Consider the following 20463-nt stretch of genomic DNA (forward strand, 5'->3'; position numbering starts at 1 on the left):
GTACTTGCATCGATCTTTCCAGTAAACAATGATTCGTCAAGTTAAACTCAAAGTCATCTCAAAATAGCACAGATTACTTGTTTTTTGGCACTTTGGGGTTTTTCTGAACTCAGGTTATTTTTACAATTTTCCATGCAATTATGATTTTTCTTGCGATGTTTTCAACAAGAAAAAAACTAACAAAAAATGCGTAAATAAGGTGTTTTGCTAAATTTAATCCGCTACTCAAACCGTGAGATCAAATCGAAGGAGCACCTAGAAACAAATTCTAATCATATCAAATATTGGGTAGGTATGTTGATTCTGTACAGTATACAATCGCGAATAGGATGTAAACCGGCCAATACCATGTCGGGTCATGCTCAGTATAGCGTTCCGTTTCCTACTTCGGCAGGGACTACCGATACCGCCTAGACCAAACCGGTCGTCAAAATACATACAAAGCATCATACAAAATATAGATACATGTATAAAATATATAATAGCTAGACTTAACACGGGATTGTATGCGCAAAACAAATCGCTACTTAATTTCCTTGTAAGGAATCACATTTTCTTCACGATTTACTGCGTCTCAAGAACTTAATCAATGTAATTTACACGTATACCTTAATAAGTGAGTACCTACTTATTCGTTCTTTTCATTTTAGTACCTAGTTCATTTGTTTTTGTTCCCCGATTTTATATATTTAAAGTACATACACTCTATGAAACCACTTAGTTATCCAGGCAAGAAAAACTTATAAGGTACACCGACTTATTTCTTTATAGCGAGGGCCATGATAACAAATTAAAAGCACGACCAAAATTATTATTAATGTTTGATATCGTACCTCGTAAGTGTGTTAAATGTTTCCCTTCATATATATATAAACAGACACACCTATATAATATTCTGAATATTGCTTTCCGCCCATTTGGTCTTGATCTGTCGCTAACTTCAAACAGATCAACAAAAACTACCAGCGTCTTCATCGGAATGAGGAACTTCATATAATAACATTAGGCAGATCGTGACGCCCCTTATCTGAGTGTTTATTTAAATTGGTTCTCAACTGATAATACAGAGAAGTTCCAATCCTGTCACTCAAGGTCTGACGTCTGACCCTCGACCTTAGAGTAACTGAGTTAGATCTTTATTTGTATTGTATTTAATGCAAATAAGATTGTACAACAAGATGCCTTGGTGAATACCTAGGTACGAGTAGGTAGTGCATCTATCTATACAGGATGATTCATGAGACGTGAGCAGGACTAATCCTGCACACTCAGTAACTGATAATTGATCGATCACCGTCGTATTTAGGAGAAACAACAACACTTTTTCCTATTTTTTAACTTTTTGGTGAGGGCAAATTTAATTCTCAACAATCATGGTCACCCTACAGGACCTAATTAATAAACATAAAACCTCTTTAACCGTAATGGCATTTTAATTACGAAGAAAATAAACTGTCGAACTTGAGTGAGATACGAGTTTTAAAAAGTAACCAGACCGTGATGACAGTAATGACATTCAATTTGACACAGAATATCGGTAGTTTAGTATTCTAATTTTAGGGTGACCATGCATGTCGTAAAAAAAATAATATTTTTTTTTTTCAACACGACTAGAAAATTAACGTTAACCTCACTAATACTGATACGAAACAGTTGCTTAGAATTAACGGTATGCGCAGTGTTAGTCCTGCTCACGTCTCCTGAATCACCCTGTATAGATCTATCTATCTATCATATATGAACAGATGAGATGAGTCAGTGACTATAATATAATAAGTATTATAGGTTACGTACAGATGCCTAAATAGTCGTCAATGTCAAGTAATATGTGAGTTTGTGTAAACTATATTAATATGTATCAACAATTCAACACTGATAAATGCAAGAGCGGATGTAGGGTCATGATTGTTTCAATTTTTATGCACAATTTGGCCACAAAACATTTATCTATCTATAGCCATGTTATGCAATTTAATTGTACATAATTGTTGACGAGTCGTGTCTTCTCAGCACGCACGTCGAACATCAGTGTGATTGCCTTCTAATTCATATAATTAGCCTAAACGCGTAAGTGGGCAGCTTGAGACTTGTTTGTTTTAGAACTAAAAGGATTTAGTCGTAGCAGGCCCCAATTTCACCACGGTGACAGGTGCGACAAATTGTAAAATCACTGTTGCTGACGTCACAGGCATCCATGGGCTACGATTACCACTTACCATCGGGTGGGCCGTACTCCTGTTTGCCACCATCATTGTATTATTTAAAAAAACTTTATTATATCGGATAAAAACAGATATTTCTCTTGCGAGGTTTCTGACAATTGTCAAAGATTTAGAAGAATTGTAGGTAATTCTTGACAGGTAATGAGTTATATGACTTATATGTCGGAATTTCGTGACAATTGTAGTGTTTCTTGTGACAATTGTCAGAAACCTCGCAGGAGAAATATCTGTTTTTATCCGATATAATAAAGTTTTTTTTAATAATACAATGATGGTGGCAAACAGGAATACGGCCCGCCCGATGGTAAGCGGTAACCGTAGCCCATGGATGCCTGTGACGTCAGCAACAGTGATTTTACAATTCGTCGCACCTGTCACGTTGGTGAAACAGGGGCCTGGTCGTAGTTATAAAGCCCAATAGATGACAGACTTGACTTAAGTGCAAAGATGACATGTACTGGGACTATGACGAGCACACCGATGTCTGCCACTCATGTATGGAGTAAGCACTCTAGGCTTACGTATTTAATTCTCTATGCCCACAATAGGTCAGTCAAATTAGATATCAAAAATCGTTTTTTAGGAATTAATTCCCAGCAAGCTGGAAATCATTTTAATACCTTCATTTGGTCCTAAATGCGTATAATCCGAGTTTGCTCCATCCCACAAGGTGTGGATAAATTTTGGGAGCCTTGGGAGATACATTTTTCCTTGGATTGACAAAACCACTCGATGTAGAATGAACCCACACCGTTAATTACAATACCAGCAAGGATGTTGTAGATCAAGACACTGGTGAACAAAAAAAATCGGACTTTAACACTATTTTACCAAAAAAAAGAAATTCAAAGTGGCGGCCATTTTTTACAACCTTTGACTACGAATTCATATTTATATAGGTACCTGGCGGATCCTGAGACGTCAATTTTTATCATGAGTAGAGCAACTTTCCGTCGGGCGTACCGTTTTTGAACTACAAGCAAAAAAACTGAAAAGGAGCAAATTATTTTCTACAACTGGATTGGGTAAACTCGGATTACACTAATTTAATTTATAGCTAAATTTATAACCGAATGAATTTAAAACTCGCTGGGAATTAATTCCTGGGAAAAAATCTAATTTGATTGGCCTACAAGCAAAAGCCAGGAGATTTAGTTTACGACAGACGATACCGTAAAATGGGGTGAGTAGGGTCAAACCTGAAATTCAAACCTCGATAACATTTTATTTTTACATATGAAAACTGAATTGTGTATAGGTATATAATAAGTGTTCCGGACGTTTGTATTTTAGTTTTTATTTTATTTTGGGTAGTTCCATTTCATAACTTTGACGATAAAGAGGAAAACCCACCTCACCCCGTAGTGCCTCGTATTTGGGGTGAGAGGGTTTTTTTACAGGATATTGACTCTTGGAGACCCTATACATCTCTAAGGATAACTTGATAAACTATATAATCTTATAGTTCTGACACCTAGAGACATTTACACCTCTAAATATTATAGATTTTTTTTTTGTGTTTTGTATCTGTATTTTGTATGTAATTCGACATTAAGAGACCATATACATCTCTTAAGGGGCCCACTGACTAACAGTCCGCCGGACGGTATCGGCCTGTCAGTTGTTCGGAACTGTCAAAATTTTGTTCTAACTGACAGGCCGATACCGTCCGGCGGACTGTTAATCAGTGGGCCCCTTTAGTAATTGTAATACGTTAGATTGAATTAGTTAGTTTTATTTTATAAAATTGTTGATGTTATTATTTTTCCTTGTATGTAAATTCAATGATGACGTGTAAAAGTGCCCTTGTGGCCTATTTGCTGAATAAATGTTGATGTTTGATGTTTGATGTTTTAATACAAATGTGATTTTGTAAGATTGTTGGATCGTTTTTTTTTATTATGCGTATTACCATAGCTCCATTTTAAATTGGAATACATTATTTTTGTAGCAGTAGCCTTAAAATCCCTTCTCACCCCCCTCTCAAACCTTCTCTCCCCATTCATAACCCACCTCTCCCCGCGAAACCTACTCACCCCGTTTTACGGTGTTAGAAGCGCAACCAGCCTACCACCGTATCTGTGCAGTTCAAGTTTTCATTCCTTCAAACTTTACTTTTTATTATTTGAATACAGACGAAGAGTTAGGCTGCCTTTCCACTGAGGAAGAGATGAGAGGAGACGTGCGCGATTACGACCAATGCTATTCGTTGATATTATCTCCCCCTCAGTGGAAAGGCACTGATTTGCAAACCTATTATTTACAATCGCAATTACATAACTCAAATGCAACATATTATTTTTGACCCAAATTTACAACTCCATAAAAATATTCAAACGTAGCAATTTCGCTTTTAAATTGCTATTAACCCGTCAAGACTCGTTTCATTTACTACTTCCTGTCCTATTTAAATTATTTATTGCATATTAAAGAGGTTTTTGGACCTTCAAAATATTTATCTGAACAATTTTTTTTAACTACATCATTCTCGAACAACTGACATTTGCTCTACTAAAACATATCCTGTTCGAGTTATTTAGGAAAGAATTTATGTAAATAGGCTAGATTGTTTTTGACATAACCTTGGGATTTACAAAAAAAATTGAAGTATGTATAGATTTCAGCACGTTAGAGTCTAAATTATACTGCAGGAAAGTCCCCCAACTGGCGTGAAGCTATTTATTTATTTATTTTGTGATGATGTTTTTATTTTTATTATAACCTGTTTGCTCATTCATAGAAGAAGAAGAGAAGATGATGCAGTAGGAGATATAAATTAATATAGGTAATGTTCGACGACGATCTTGTTAAGGTCGCCGGAAGACGCTGGATGCGGGTCGCTTCCAACCGGCACGTATGGAGGTCCAAGGGGGAGGCCTATGTTCAGCAGTGGACGTCTTATGGCTGAGATGATGATGATGAAAATTAATGTTAATATTAATGTACGATATACCAAAAAAATATATACCACGTCGGTGGTTAACATGCGTACACGGACCTCCTGTGGCGGTAAGAGGTCATCGCCGTCTACTCTATCTACCTACCTATACATTTGGTCTCAGTTAATGATATAAGTCTCTTCTTTCAAAACGAAGTATCTGACGGTCTTAACTGCACTTAAGTGACCCTATTTTGTAGTTCTAGGGTCTGCTCGATTACATTTGAAGTCTAGTCGTACCGACTTCAAATTTGCAAGAGCATGTTCGCAGTTCGCTACCTTTTAAATTTTAATTCACCACAGCAGTTTCGCTTGAGTTGATAGCTCGATATCAGAGGCTCTACCGCTACATCATTCGTTCTATTTGCCTCTTTATCGCTCATATGCTAGAGCGATAGAGAGGTAGATATCGAAATGGTGTGGAGGTAGATAAAAAATGTTACGGTAGACTCTCAGCATGGCGGTGGCCGTGACCCGAGGAATGCGTTCGAACCAGGGCGAATTTAACAATGGCACGTTTCAAACTGTAACAAGAGTTTACGTAACGGATTCAAACTTTAGTCTGTGTCCTTCTCTTTTAAAGGCCCTACATCTTAGGCCTTTTGTAGTGGAGAAGATAGCAGGATATAGCGGACCCTGGTGCTAGGCCGGGTAAACGCTAGGTTGAAGGCTCTACACGTGAAGCCTACGCGCGCGAATGTGGACCCGGGCCCGGGGGCGTATTTGCATTGTAATAACAGATTATGAATTTGATCTGAATTTGTTGTGGATGGATCTTTCAGTGTCAAAGTGACATTTCAACCAGAAACGTCAGACCCAAAATCCAAGGTTCTACATGGTGGCTAAAAATAAGTAATCTGCATTACCGTTGCTGGAGGTTTTGGGATTATACTGAGCAACTTTTACTATGGGACCAACGACCAAGCCCGAAATCACGAAAAAAAAATGGCTGTATCATACATTTCGACTGGTCCATTTTCTATGGGAGGGTAAATTTAACTGCGATACCGTTAGAGTTAGACCAAGAAAAGTCTGCGACGATTTTGATAGCACACGCGGTGCAAGTGTTATTATAACCGTCAAACTTCTTTGAAATTATGACGTATAAATAACACTTGCACTGCGTTGGTCTAACTCTAGTATTAATCCTCGAATTTGTAGGAAATGCTGATATTCTCGTGACGTGTCAAAAAAACTCGCTGTTTAACATTTTTATAAAACAGGGTAAGTACCTATATCACCGTATATTTGCAAATAATTAACATATTTAGGCTACGTCTGCTTAATTTTTAGTTGTTACACTTCATTATACATGTAGGTATATTAAGTCATGTGATACAACGAGTTCGTGTACTCTTTTTTATCTCAAAATCATTTGGTCTAATGTTGAAAGACATTTCAATTCACTAACGACGTTTCGACGAGTTCAAAAAGTTCAATAAGTTTTTGTCAATAATTAAATTTTTGTACAAGCTTTTATCGCTGACTGTACTTTTCTTACGACAGACAACTAAGTAATACTCATCGAGACAATTCTAAAAACCCCTAACACAATTAGGTTGCGTTGTTTCATCACAGAGTTCCTATGGCCACCTCCTGTCTCCATCATCAGATCAGCTCGATGGTACCTTAATATTGCATTGTCATCCGCTTTATACATGCATGCAAAATTTCAGCTCAATCGGAAACCGGGAAGTGGATCAAATTTAACTAGAAAGATTTGATTATAGACCGACAGACAGACAGACAACGGGACAGGTGAAACTAAATAAAAGCTTGTAAAAATATTTTAAAAATAAAGTGTGGCCGATTATCAGCGGAAAAAACGGAATAGTAATTTGCAATTTGACCTTTTATTGGCTTGAAATATTTATCACAGATGTTTCGTTCACCAATTGGGGTTGACAATATGGCTGGGTAATAAAATAAATTAAGAAAGGCCTTGACATCACTGAATATACTCGTAATGGTGACTTACACTTGTTGATTTGCACATATTTTATGATAAGAGATTCCATTCTTCTGAAACTGTTTATTTGGCAATTAACATAATCATACTTTCACTACTTTATGATATAAGTAAATCCTTAAAAAACACGTCTATGAAGTTTGCAGAAAGTTTTCCGAAATCGAACCGAATAGGTACCTACGAGTTTAGTTTAATTTAGTTTTGGTTGGAATAGAAATACTAGTCACGCCTGAACGAAGATATTTGATTTAATTTTGGACTATAGTTGGGAGCTTTTAGACTACTGTACGGTTACCATCAGTTTGTCACTGACATAAACGCCGTCGAGAACGTAATTTACTTTCTATACATCCCGTTTGCACTAATATGCGAGTACGAGCGAGATGCATAGAAAGTAAATTACGTTCTCGACGGCGTTTATGTCAGTGATAAACTGATGGTAACCGTACTGGAAGGTAGTATAATCGACGCCAAAAATATTTTTACAGTTGTTTGCACCTTCCTCTTTTGTAATAAGGCTAAAAATGTCTCTGGCGCCGACTGTAGGTAGGTACTATCAGTAGTAGTTTAAGTTTATTAAACATGTTTCTTCGGAAGTCGTTTACATTACAATCGATACCGCGTTCCGCTCTCACTGGCACGCACCTCAGTTACGTAAGCAGCGAAAGTTCAAGGTGAAGTACCGACTCAAGACGCTCTCGTTCTGAACTGGCACAAAAAACTATGTTGAACTTACCGCTGAGTAGGTAAAAGGGCGTAAGTGCCAAGTATCTTACTATGGAAGTGTGGCATTTTGGTGGTTAGGTGGTGGTGTAGTTGTGCGTAACGATGGTTTCCGTTTAAGCGAAAATAAAAGTAATTGTTTGTATTGTAATGATTGTTGTGGTTGGATGGGTAAGTTAATATGTAGTACCTACGTAGTTAAAACATGTTAATTATAAACAACGGTCAGTATAAATTGCGTCAGCGTATAAAAAATACGAAGGGAGCATATATAATGATTAATGACGTGTCGGACGCCTCGGCCCGGGCCCGGCTCGGTCTAGCGTGAGTCATCCTTACTACGTAAACCTCGCGCAATCTGTCAATCTCAAAGTCAAGCCATCTAGCCTAGCCTCTTCTCCTCAATTAATATGTACCATGAAACTTGCATATGTTTTGTCAAACCGTGCAACACGTATACGTTATTGTGCACGTGAATCATATTTCCTTTGATTTTCTTATAAATAATGTTGTGAATGACAGCGGCGCCACAGAACAAGCAAGTGACACCCACAAGATTGGGTAAGCGGTACAATAACCCGACACAATAGGTGCTATAATCGAATGGGCTAAATTGCTGCTCGAATGACTTTGACACACGGGGCAGTTGCTAAATAGTTCATTATGCCAAACGCTGCACTTTGCTAGGGTTAGAGTTGCAATTCGTCAGGCAAATGGGTAAAGTGAAGTGAAACACAGTAGAGTCTGTTCGGAAAGAGAAGAGGTGTGGAATGTATTGGGCCTCATACATTCCACCGATTCCACTCTTTCCGCACAAACTCTAACACTATGTTTATATGTCTGCAAAGCTGCTGGTCTGAATACGAACAGCGTTGCTTTGCACAGTCATCAAGTCATTATGTATTGCAACTGATCGAGATGATTGTTAACGAGTTAATGAGCCCAAACGAGCGGGTTTCGTTGTTTTATTACAAAGTTCCTTATTCATGAGCTCCTTCCGGGTCTATTATCAGATCAAGTAGCTTAACGACAGAAGCGCTGGTGGCCTAGCGGTAAGAGCGTGCGACTTGCAATCCGGAGGTCGCGGGTTCAAACCCCGGCTCGTACCAATGAGTTTTTCGGAACTTATGTACGAAATATCATTTGATATTTACCAGCCGCTTTTCGGTGAAGGAAAACATCGTGAGGAAACCGGACTAATCCCAATAAGGCCTAGTTTCCCGTCTGGGTTGGAAGGTCAGATAGCAATCGCTTTCGTAAAAACTAGTGCCTACGTCAATTCTTGGGATTAGTTGTCAAGCGGACCCCAGGCTCCCAAGAGCCGTGGCAAATTGCCGGGATAACGCGAGGAAGAAGAAGTAGCTTAACGACATCATAATATGTATAATTATATATTGTAACTACACTACTTAGGTTACAACTACAATACGTAGTTATCTAACTCATCAAATATTCAGGTTATTCAACACAGTAACAACAATAAAATCGCTATGGTGACCACTGATTGATTGATTAATGATATCCTGTTATTCCTCATCAGGGACATAGGGCTCTCAGAAGGGATTTCCATTTTTCGCGGTCCAGCGCGGCCTCCTCCAGCTCCGCCCGGCCGAGGCCAACTGATGCAGCCTCTTTTTCCACTGTGCGCCTCCAGGTGATACGTGGGCGACCTTGCCCTCTTTTTCCGGGAATTTTCCAGGTCAGCCCAACTCAAAGCCTACTACTACTCCTCAAAGTGACTACTACTCAAAGGATAACTACCAATCCCCCCTATACCAAGCAAACCACCAACATAGACGGCTGAAAGTTGTTAAGGTAGATTTCCACGGGGTAGCAAGACATCACTCATAACTTAATTTGACACGCTCGAGTAACTAATCCCCTCTTGGGCTCCCCTATATATTATTAAATTATTATCAAGTCTCATGCCAAGATTACCAAGTGCCATTATTCGTGGAGTAGATTCAATCCAACTAGAGTCGGACTAAGATAACTCTGCACGGCATTTGCAATGTCAAAGTATTGCAACGTCATCAATGTCATCATTAATGTCAAATTTCTTTTAAAATATGACATTGAAAATGACACAGCTTCACTTCGTTTTATACAAATCGGTGCAGACTTGGCTTAGACTGACTCTACCATGCTGTTATAGCATTACATTCATGCAACAGCGAACACATCAACATTCTTCAGGAATGTTGACAACGATTTTAGCACATCGTGTTTCAACTGACAGCGATTTTGGCACATCGTTTGGCATTTCAAAAATCCGGGTCGGCTGACAAAGGTTAGAATCAGTTTAAATGTAACAAGTGTGTATATAATAATGCCATTGCGGGTCAGGGCTCGACGGTAGCGTGCGAAGGCATTGTTTGAGGTAACACTGGTAATTTATTGGGTGCGTGAGGCAGGCTGCCACAGAAACTTTACTTTTCAGGAGTTAAACGTGAAGATATGTCGTGGCGAGATATTAGAATTGATCATTTCATGATGTGGCAATCATTTCATGAAACGATCGTTTGGCCAACATCATGAAAAACCAGGGCAACCCGGGGGACTTGTTCACCCTAGACCCTAGACAAAAATGTCATCCAATGGATCCAGCAATTGGGCGTACTGACGTAATATAATATGTATACTCGTACATACCTGTTACCTATATTATATGAACGATTGTATTTTTGCCATACGGATAAATAATAATCAAGAAACAGTCTAACCAAACCTTAACATATCATGAAGTGATCAATTCTAAAATGGCATTACATGAAATTATTAAATTCTATGATCTGGCCACGACAGATACAAACAAAATGAATAATTCATAAGTACAGGCTGCCTTTTTACTGAGGAGATGAATGGAGATGAGAGACGAGCGGGAATCAATCAATTGGTTGCTCTTCTCCGCATTCCGCATCGCTGAATATTTAAATGTTCATTCCAAGTTTCATGTTATTTGAGTTTGTCGATTTAAAATGAGAGCGTAACATCGATTGTAGAGGGTTCGTAAGACTCTTAAGCTGGCCATACACACTAGAGTATGCCTGCGCAGCTCGCAGTTGTGCCTATACAGTTTAACTGCACAGTCGAATGCCACATAGTTACGCTCCGTTTTACCTGTGCCGTTGTACAGGCAAAACTGCGCAGACATACTTACCATAGTGTGTATGGCCAGCTTTAAAAAAAAATGCATTTATTTAAGACAACATGGTCCATTTTTAAGGTCTAATATATTATTATTATGCATCATTAATCAGTACGAGAGTCGTTTATTTAGTGTTTGTGTGAGCCACCGGCTTCACTCGTGGTAATTCATGTGACTGAGTAGCTTTAAATCGCTGTCCGAATAGCTCAATTTAGCTAAACGTGTACAAGCTGCTTCAGCAAATTTGCCTTTTTACCCGCCTACGAGACCGATTATTATATTTATTATAATTATAACTTTATACCTACTCGTCAATGCTTACTAATAACAACTAATAATAACCATGATCTAGAGTTACACCAAGAAAAGACTGCAGCGATTTTGACAGCCCTCGCAGTGCCAGTGTTATTTTAATCCTCAAACTACTTCTATGAAATTATGACGTATAAATAACACTTGCAGTGCGTGGGCTATCAAAATCGCTGCAGACTTTTCTTGGTGTAACTCTACCACCGTTAGCGTTAAAATTATTGATTCAAATTTAGTGAATGAATTGTCAATCAATTCGTTTTTATTTTGCGGGTGACATAAAATACAGGTCGTTTCACGAAAGCTGGCACGAATGGAATGAACGAAACTTTCTTTGTGGCATTTGGATGAGTTACACATGTATCGGTATGCAGTCAGAGTCGCCATTTTATTCATTAATGTCATACAAACATAGGATATTAATTCACTCATTCCTTTGTGCCAGTTCTTGTGAGTTGACCTGTAAGTACCTATGTGTGACTATATAGGTTGATTAAAAAACGTTAGTACGACCCGATGCTTAAAATATTTCAAAAGTATGATCCCATCTCACAGATTGCACTTTTTTGCATCTGGATAAGCTATATGCATGCTAAGTTTGATGTTCAGTGCACATGCATCGATCACGTGACCGCCCGCGACCCAGTTTGGTATGGCGATGCGGCCGTCTGCCCAATCAATGCATTTTATGGCATTGTCGCGAATGCATTCCAACATTTGTAACACCTTATTAACCTTAACATTTTAAAATTAACATTAATATTGCGAAACTTTAGAACATTTATTATCTTTCCATTTAATAACAACCACCGCAAGCTGGCATCCTCTATACAAGGTGTATCAAAATTTGTGAGGATCCGTTTAAGTCCCATATACGGTATCGTGTCCTGATTATGAACAGTAGCAGAAATTTTTCTTAAAGCAAAAAAAAATTGGGCTTTATATGGTGTGGAGAATTAGCCGACGATCGACCTGCTCCATAAACATTTTTTTCCCACTCAAAAAATGTTTCTACTTTTTCTTAATCAGAACACTAGACCGAATATGCCCTTAAACGGATCCCCACTATTTTTGTTGCATCCTGTATATGGTCCTTCGAGCCGGACCACACGATACATACATACTTTGAGTTAAGAACTCAGACTCAACGTTTAAATGACTTGTCATGACCAACTGCTTCCCAACCTTACTTACTTTGTTTAAAAACAATACGCCATGTTAACTAACCGTTAGTATCTATTGTGGCATTGTCTTCAAAGGTAGTTAGGCTAGGTGTTAACTGTGTTATATCTCTTAAAATATAGAGTTGCTGCGGGGAACGTCAAAAAGGTCATTTTATCGAGAAAATTATATTTAATTTGACGTTTCCTGCAGTACTGCAGTCGGCAGCATTACTGCAGCAGTAGGTATTGCTGCGCGATATTAGACATCGGTGACACGCTAATCTTGGCGTCAGTTCAGTCCATCATTCCATTCGAGTTTTGACTGATGTCAGAATGATGGAAAATGGACACGGTTAGACGATCAGTCCAGACTGACAACAGACTGATAAAATTACGACACAGTCGCCGTTTGGACACAGAACGCAACACAGTCATTTAGTCTTGTCTAATATGGTGACTGATGCGAGAATGACACAAACAGGTTACACGATCAGTCTCCTATCAGTTTTCTGTCATTCAAAACGGACTGATGGAAATAATCAAAAAATTGAAAGTTTCGTCAGTCCAGACCATCAGTCCATCAGTCTGCGTGTTACACGATAATTCTCCCGTCATTCTGACCAGACTGATGGACTGAACTGACGCCAGAATTAGCGTGTAACCGATGTCTTACTGCCGACTGCATACGCTAACGTCAAAATCGATGCTGTTGCCCGGATTTTTGACATTTGGGGCATCAATGCAATCAGCAGTAATTTAATTTCGCACCGCAGTAATGCTGCACGCTGGTGTAGTCTCAATCCAAAGGCACAGAATAAATAATAGTACTAGGTACCTACAGAAGACTCACTCTCTAACAAAACGCGTCTGTTACGATCAGCACAGATATTCATAATTCATAATTCATAATTCATAATTCTTTATTGCAACCATGGTACAGTATAGATGTCAAATATAATATAATATATGTACAATGTCTCACATGGACCCTGTAAGGGCACAGCATAACTTACTTATAACTATTATAATTTTATTGTATTGTATGTATTACATTTTCTCAAAATCAGGTTCAGATCTGTAATAAATGTATTAAAATAAATTAATTAATGTACAATAGCATATCATAAAATTAATTTTAGTTATAATTTAGGTAAATATTTGTAAATGTCATTGTTTTAATTATAATAAATTATTTAGAAGGTGTCTGTAACATTATCATCGAAGAAGTCCTTTAGGTCGTAATAACATTTATTTATTAGAAAGTCTTTCAACATTTTATTATATTTTTTGTAATTTGTTTGAGCTTTGATGTCGTTTTTAAGGTGATTATATATTTTAACTGCCATGACGTTTGGACTTGTACTATGAAGTTTTAGTTTAGAGGTTGACGGCAATGCTAAATCATGCTTAAACCTTGTTTCGAAGCGTCGGGGCTGGTCTACTAACTTTGTAAATAGGTCCGAATGTTTTCTTACGAATTTACAAATTTCGAAAATATACATCGAAGTTAGGGTAAGAATTTCGTACTTGATGAAGTATGGTCTACAGCTCTCTGGGATCCTAATATTCGCGAGGATGCGTATGCATTTCTTCTGGAGTAAAAATAAATCGTTTACGTCTGTGCTATGTCCCCAAAGGATAATACCGTACTTGAGCCAAGAGTAGGCATAAGCATAATATGCTATTTTTGCCGATTGTAGACTAGTCGATTTTTTTAATTCTCTCAGGGCATAGATGAACTTGAGCATTTTATTTTTGATTTTCGTAACATGTGCTTTCCAGTTTATGCCTGTATCAATATCAAAACCTAGAAGGGTGAAAGTTTCTACACATATGGCCGCTAAGTGGCGACAGCGCCACGCGCGGCTTATGGCAAACCCCAAAATTGAGGCCGAACGGCCGAATGTACTTTTAGCTACCTGTAGCAAAGCGACGAAATCGCGGAGTGAGCCACGCCTGCCAAAGGTACCAAAATCAGACTTTGTAATATTAAATTATGAATAAAAGTTGATTGAATGTTCCTGGAAGGCAGGATTGAAAAGACAAGAGAAGAAGGGTGACCTACAATTAGGTACTTATCTCAGCCAAATAAAAAATAATGCGTCGTCTGAGGACATTAAAAGACTGGCCCAAGAAATAAATGATTGGCGATTACTCCACCGACAAGAGCAAAGCTCTTAAGTTATGATGATGATGATGAATGTTCTGGATTCATTCTCATATATATCATATACTTTTTTATCTATTTTATCTGCTCTCTGTTCTCTGTCTAATTCAAAATACGACTTTATCATCTATCGATACAATTATAATATCGGCACAAGTAAACAATAACATGTTTACATAAAGTCGTATGTAGGCCTCGCCTTGACACCCAGCCAAAGCCATAGTAATTACGATTATAATTGACATCTACATACACATTAAAATGAACCTTATGCATATTCAATGAGGTTTAATTTACAAGGGACTTTGCCAAGATGTTTAATTGTGATTTGTATACTGTACATAGAGTGCCTTGGTTCTTTGCGAAATTGAATTTTATTTGCTTATGCTTAAGGTGTATTTTTGAATAATTGTTTAAAATAACTGTTATTAATGCTTTTATTGTTGTCATTACTCATTAGGCTTCTGTGCTACTCGAAGCTTTTGTTCTAAGTATGAGGTTATTTTTAATTGCATGTGTTTATGTGAAATTATACGTTTATAATTATGCTGTGGGGCCTTGGAAAAAATAGGAAGGATTTCGTAACATCTTTACAATAAATTTAATGTATTATAAAAGTAAAAACACATGTTAATTGATTATTGTAAGAAAATTCATAAGCCTGGTCTCACTCAACGTATTTCGCTTTTATATGTTGGAACTGAGTAACAAATATGTTTGTATCGAGTACCTACTTATTAGATATGCGGTTGATATTGATAGTTACTTAACATAACAAAAGAAAAATTACAAAACGCCTTTTAAAAATCCGTCAAAAAAGCGCGCGGTATTTAGAAAGCACGTGATGCTTTAAATTTCTCATCAACGCATCGATATTTCACAATTGCAGGATGGCATTCAGACATAATCTGACAAAAAAATGTTAACCCTGAAGCCTGAGGAATAAGGTACACTTTCGTTTGACTTATAGGCTTGCGGTCGCCATTTACCATAAATATAAGAAAATTATGGGGTATTTTTTATGTGCATTGATTCGGCAGTGATCCTCCTTCCCGTCCTCATGAAATCAAAATGACTTAATGTTACTGGGATTTATAAAAATGGTTGAACTTTACGACTACCACCAAATTGACACTGACATATTCGTTCGCGTGTGCGTAACTTACTTTCTATGCATCTCGCTCGTACTCGCATATTAGTGCGAGCGATATCTAAAGAAAGTAAGTTACGCAGACGTTAGCGAATATGACAGTTTGAGACTGCTAAGGCAGCCGTGGTAAGGTTACTGGTATCCTTTTTGATAAACGTTAGTTTTTTGTAAGACTACAGTAGGTACCTATCGCGACTTAAAATAACTTAATAAATAATTTTACACCAACTATTTGATCGATATAAAAGGTCTAATAGGTTCGACATTTAAATGAAATCAACATAACAAATGACATAAACCAATTAAAGATCATTAAAATAATTACATCCATTCCTTCCCTACCAAACTGGTACAACTAAACATCGATAAAACATGAATTATGACTAGTGCTGCGCGACGTACCGAAATTTAATATCGATAAGTAGGCGCTCCCGATATGGTGCGGCCTTCTGTGAGAATCGTAGGCATATCGTGATTCATAGGTATTTTAAAATGAAAAGGGATTAAATCCAAGAGCAATGACATTTTGTATTGAATCTTAACGCGGTGAAGTTACGTTGAAAGTAGAAGTGACTTTCACTTTAATTTAAGCACAAGTTACTCACTTTATTACATAATTTATAATATTGAATAGTCACAATAAACATTATGTTACTGAAATTCGAATTTTACAGTCACATACTTAAACATTCTAGGTACCGCTTTTCACCTGAAAGGTATTTTTCGAGTGTATGCATATAGGTATTTGTATTAGTGTCGTTAGTCGGATTTTCTAACGAAATCAAAACGGAAACCGAATGTTGCTCTACTTTGGGTCGAAACATGATTTTATGCCGAAACTTGCCGAAACCGAAACATAGGTCGGACACAACCAAACGTACAGATTTTTTGGACTTGATTTTTATGCGGAAACCGAAACTTCGATCGGACACTAAGAATTATACGCCCGAACCAATTTCTGGATGATTACATTAATTAGATAAACAGGGTGATGATTACATTAATTAGATAAGCGCGCGGCTCCGCTTCAGCACCACTGTTCCGCAGTGAGCACGGTAAGCATCACGTGCTCTTAATCGGCAGTTGTGTTCCGCGAGGAACCGGACGGCGGAGCGGCGCCTGCTTTCGTTTTCAATTTGATAAGGTCTCACATCACAGGTTACAGGCAATACTACAACGGTTGATTGTTATGCCTGGGCCACACTAAAGGGAAACGCCTTTGATTATCGCTATAATCCCAATTTGGTCGTATGAAAATTGTCCATTATCGCGATGTCCGAGGTTTCAACCCAGAACCACTGCGTGGGTTAAACCGGCCAGTGTATTGACACCAACAGATAAGTATTTAATCAATCGTAGTTAGTTAGTTACGTTGTTTTAAATGGATTTTTATAGAATTAGGGTCATCATTATAGCCACTTAAATATCCAGAATAGACCAATGAAAGGAGGCCTAGGCCCCGTTTAGAGGCAAATTACTAGCCTTGCAAACAAGAACTAAATGTTACCTGGCATCCTGCCTCCACGTCGGCGTAGTATCCTGAAGTTCGGCCGACACATGTGAATCTTGTCCTGGGTATGCTCTTCGTCCGGTCCTGGAAAAAAAAGAAAACCAATTTTAGTATTATGATAATTGATAACAATAATGATGATGGAAGTGGATTCTCTGCCTCTGGCTTGCCTTAGCCGGCCGGCCAGAGTGGAGTCGTTAGAGCTATAAGCTCCAGGGGTGGAAGTGAAATATGCATAAGACGCGAGTTGGCACAGTGGCTGTTAACAGCCACTGGGTAGAAAGTGGCGCACACCTCTCGACACCCCTGAGCCGCTCACACCGGTGTTGCCCTTGAGCCATCCTAGATGTCGCTTTTTGTGGGGGCCCATCTTGTGAGGGCGAGTCACCGTCTGCCGGAAATAAAATTGCATACCGTTTTATTAGGCAGGCGTCCGGTTTTTTTACCCCATAGCTCAGTACTTAGTCCATCGCTTTCACCCAATAACCTAGTTCATTTTAGATTCCATCAACTCTCAATAGCCCTTACACCCTGGCGGGTGCTGCCTCTGCGCGCGTCCCATGACACGGGCAAGGGCAGCATCCGCTCGGTGTACCCCTTACATTTCATTAAAGTGTCAAAAGGGCCTCTACGTGTTGGCTTCGGCTCCGCGCATGCCTCCCAAAGGTCCGGAACACCATTGTTCCGTGATGGGAAAGACATACAAATGATGATGGAAGTTATAAATCATAAATAAATCAATAAATATTAAATGGCACAATATATTACCTAGCCCCACAGACAGCTCAATAAGGCTTGTCTTAGTGGTACTTAATGACGGTATATGTATAATAGATAGATAAAGACAAATACTTTTTAAGCTACTTTTTATGATCATTTAGATTTTAGAAGATTGCCGATGAATTCTTTAAGTAATCTTTTGTTATGAATATGAACCAAAAATACAAAACAAATTCTCAAACTGTATCACATGACTCGTTTAAAGGTCACTAGACTTATACCAAATAGACCAATAGGTAAGTCACCGAAGACAAAAATGCGAAATGATTGAAGAAGAGAATGGCCTTGAGACAGGCTAAGTTTATGATTAATGCCGAATAAACGCGGCTACATGATATGTATTAAATAAAATATTAGATCTTCTAGAAAACATAATTTATTTGATATTATGAATATTATTTCAACGTATAATTAATTAAATGATTGCATATATACAAAATAGCTCAATTTATAATAACATTTAGAAATTAAGTCTAACTTAATAATGTTTATTTCTAGTGTATATACATTGATGATGATGAAATAATAACTTTAGATTTTAAGTACATAATATTAATAACATATTCACATTTAGTATGAGGTTCTTTAATAAATTATATGATGCACTTAATCTACTCGTAAAATCTAATAATAAAATTATAGACGACCGGTCTGGTCTAGTGGATAGTGACCCTGTCTGCTAAGCCGATGGTCCTGGGTTCGAATCCCAGTAAGGGCATTTATTTGTGTGATGAACACTAATATTTGTTCCTGAGTCATGGTTGTTTTCTATGTATATAAGTATGTATTTATCTATACAAGTATGTATATCGTCGCCTAGTACCTATAGTACAAGCCTTGCTTAGTTTGGGGCTAGGTTTGATCTGTGTAAGATGTCCCCAATATTTATTATTTATTTATTTATTTATTTATTATTTATATAATTAATAAAGAACCTCAGCTATCAATTCGGCTAGCTAAGATATATGCGCTGCATAAGCCATTATAATAATTATGAGTATTGACATAGGATTATTGAAATAACAGTTATAATTGTATTGTCCATAGATGCGAGCCTTTTCTAAATTGCGTTTGACCCGGTATGGTGTCTGATATAAAATATATTTATTTAATCTAAGCTTGATTCATCTGATGCTAATGACTTTGATTGATTACTAAACGATAATTAAAGTAAACTTGTAACACTGCAGTTATCATGAATGTACGAGCAAAGTTAACATTGTAACACATGTTGTTGTCAACGGAGACGATCAATCATGTTTAGCTGAAAGACCTTTATTAAAATGTCATTTGCGCAATTTAACAGCAAATGTAATTAGTTATTATTGAAAATTAATGAAGATACCAAATAATAAAATATTAAACAACATTCACCCGCCTTGATTGTAAAAGTATTAATCAAATCCTAACTTGTATTGTTGTATAGCATTTAATTTATGATGTAGTTAATTGTAGGTCATTGACTTTAGTGAAAAAAAAAACTTTTTTATATACTTTCCAGCTTTCAGCTTTCGATTAAAAGCCAGTTTAAAAATAGTGACTTTGGTAACTTTTGCACCAATAAATTAGTATAAATAATTTCATAGGACAATCATCGTAATAAATTATTATTTTAGATATTTATTAAGAGATGTTTAATCGTATGCCACCTATTTTCACATCTACACGAATTTCATCCATACCACAATTATATGTACCACCAAAGCGGTACAGTACAAATTACCCCGACACTGACTGCCGGGTTCCTAACCTTACGCAAAGTACTTTATCGGCACAGTGAATAAATCGGTGCTTTAGTACGCATTAATGCAATTCTATTGTGAATATGGTACAGCTATCCATCACTGTTTATCTAGTTTATAACTAAATAGTAAATAAATTGTGAAAATCTGAAGTCGAAATACCTACTCTAAACATAAAATATAGGTATGTACATAGTAGGTAGTTATTGTGTTATATGTAGGTTGTACACATTCTATATTTGAAATTTGTAATACACGTAAAACGTAAAGTTTGCAAACACATTATTTACGTAGGTTCTCTAAGTATTAGTAGTTTGAATAATCCCGTCCACTTAAAATTTTAGTGTCACGAAAGTTAAGCACAAAAAGTTGTCAAACTCAAGTATTTTATTTACGTATTTTTGTAAACTGTACATAATGCAAGCATTTAGAGTCGGACCAAGGTACTTAACCCCCTACACAGACACGTGTGCTGGTAACTAGTTATAGGAGTTCCATACTACGGTAATTCTGGGGCGCTCCAGGGGTTAACTATCCATGGCATGTGCAACGACAAAGTGTGATCATGTCATCATTAATGTCAAATTTCTATTCAAATTTAACGTTTATATGACATATATAATATGACATTTCCTCACACGA

General features: G+C 37.3%; 1 protein-coding gene across 1 annotated transcript in view; it reads right to left on the minus strand.

The window, feature by feature from the left end:
* Positions 1-20463, minus strand: part of LOC134794423 (uncharacterized) — a 55860-nt gene that overhangs the window by 11879 nt on the left and 23518 nt on the right. Inside the window, exon 2 of the mRNA XM_063766234.1 lies at positions 17297-17383. Coding sequence (XP_063622304.1) covers positions 17297-17383 — 87 coding nt within the window. The remainder of the gene's footprint in view (positions 1-17296; positions 17384-20463) is intronic.

The sequence above is a fragment of the Cydia splendana genome, chromosome 10 (assembly GCF_910591565.1).
Source record: "Cydia splendana chromosome 10, ilCydSple1.2, whole genome shotgun sequence".
NCBI lineage: Eukaryota > Metazoa > Arthropoda > Insecta > Lepidoptera > Tortricidae > Cydia > Cydia splendana.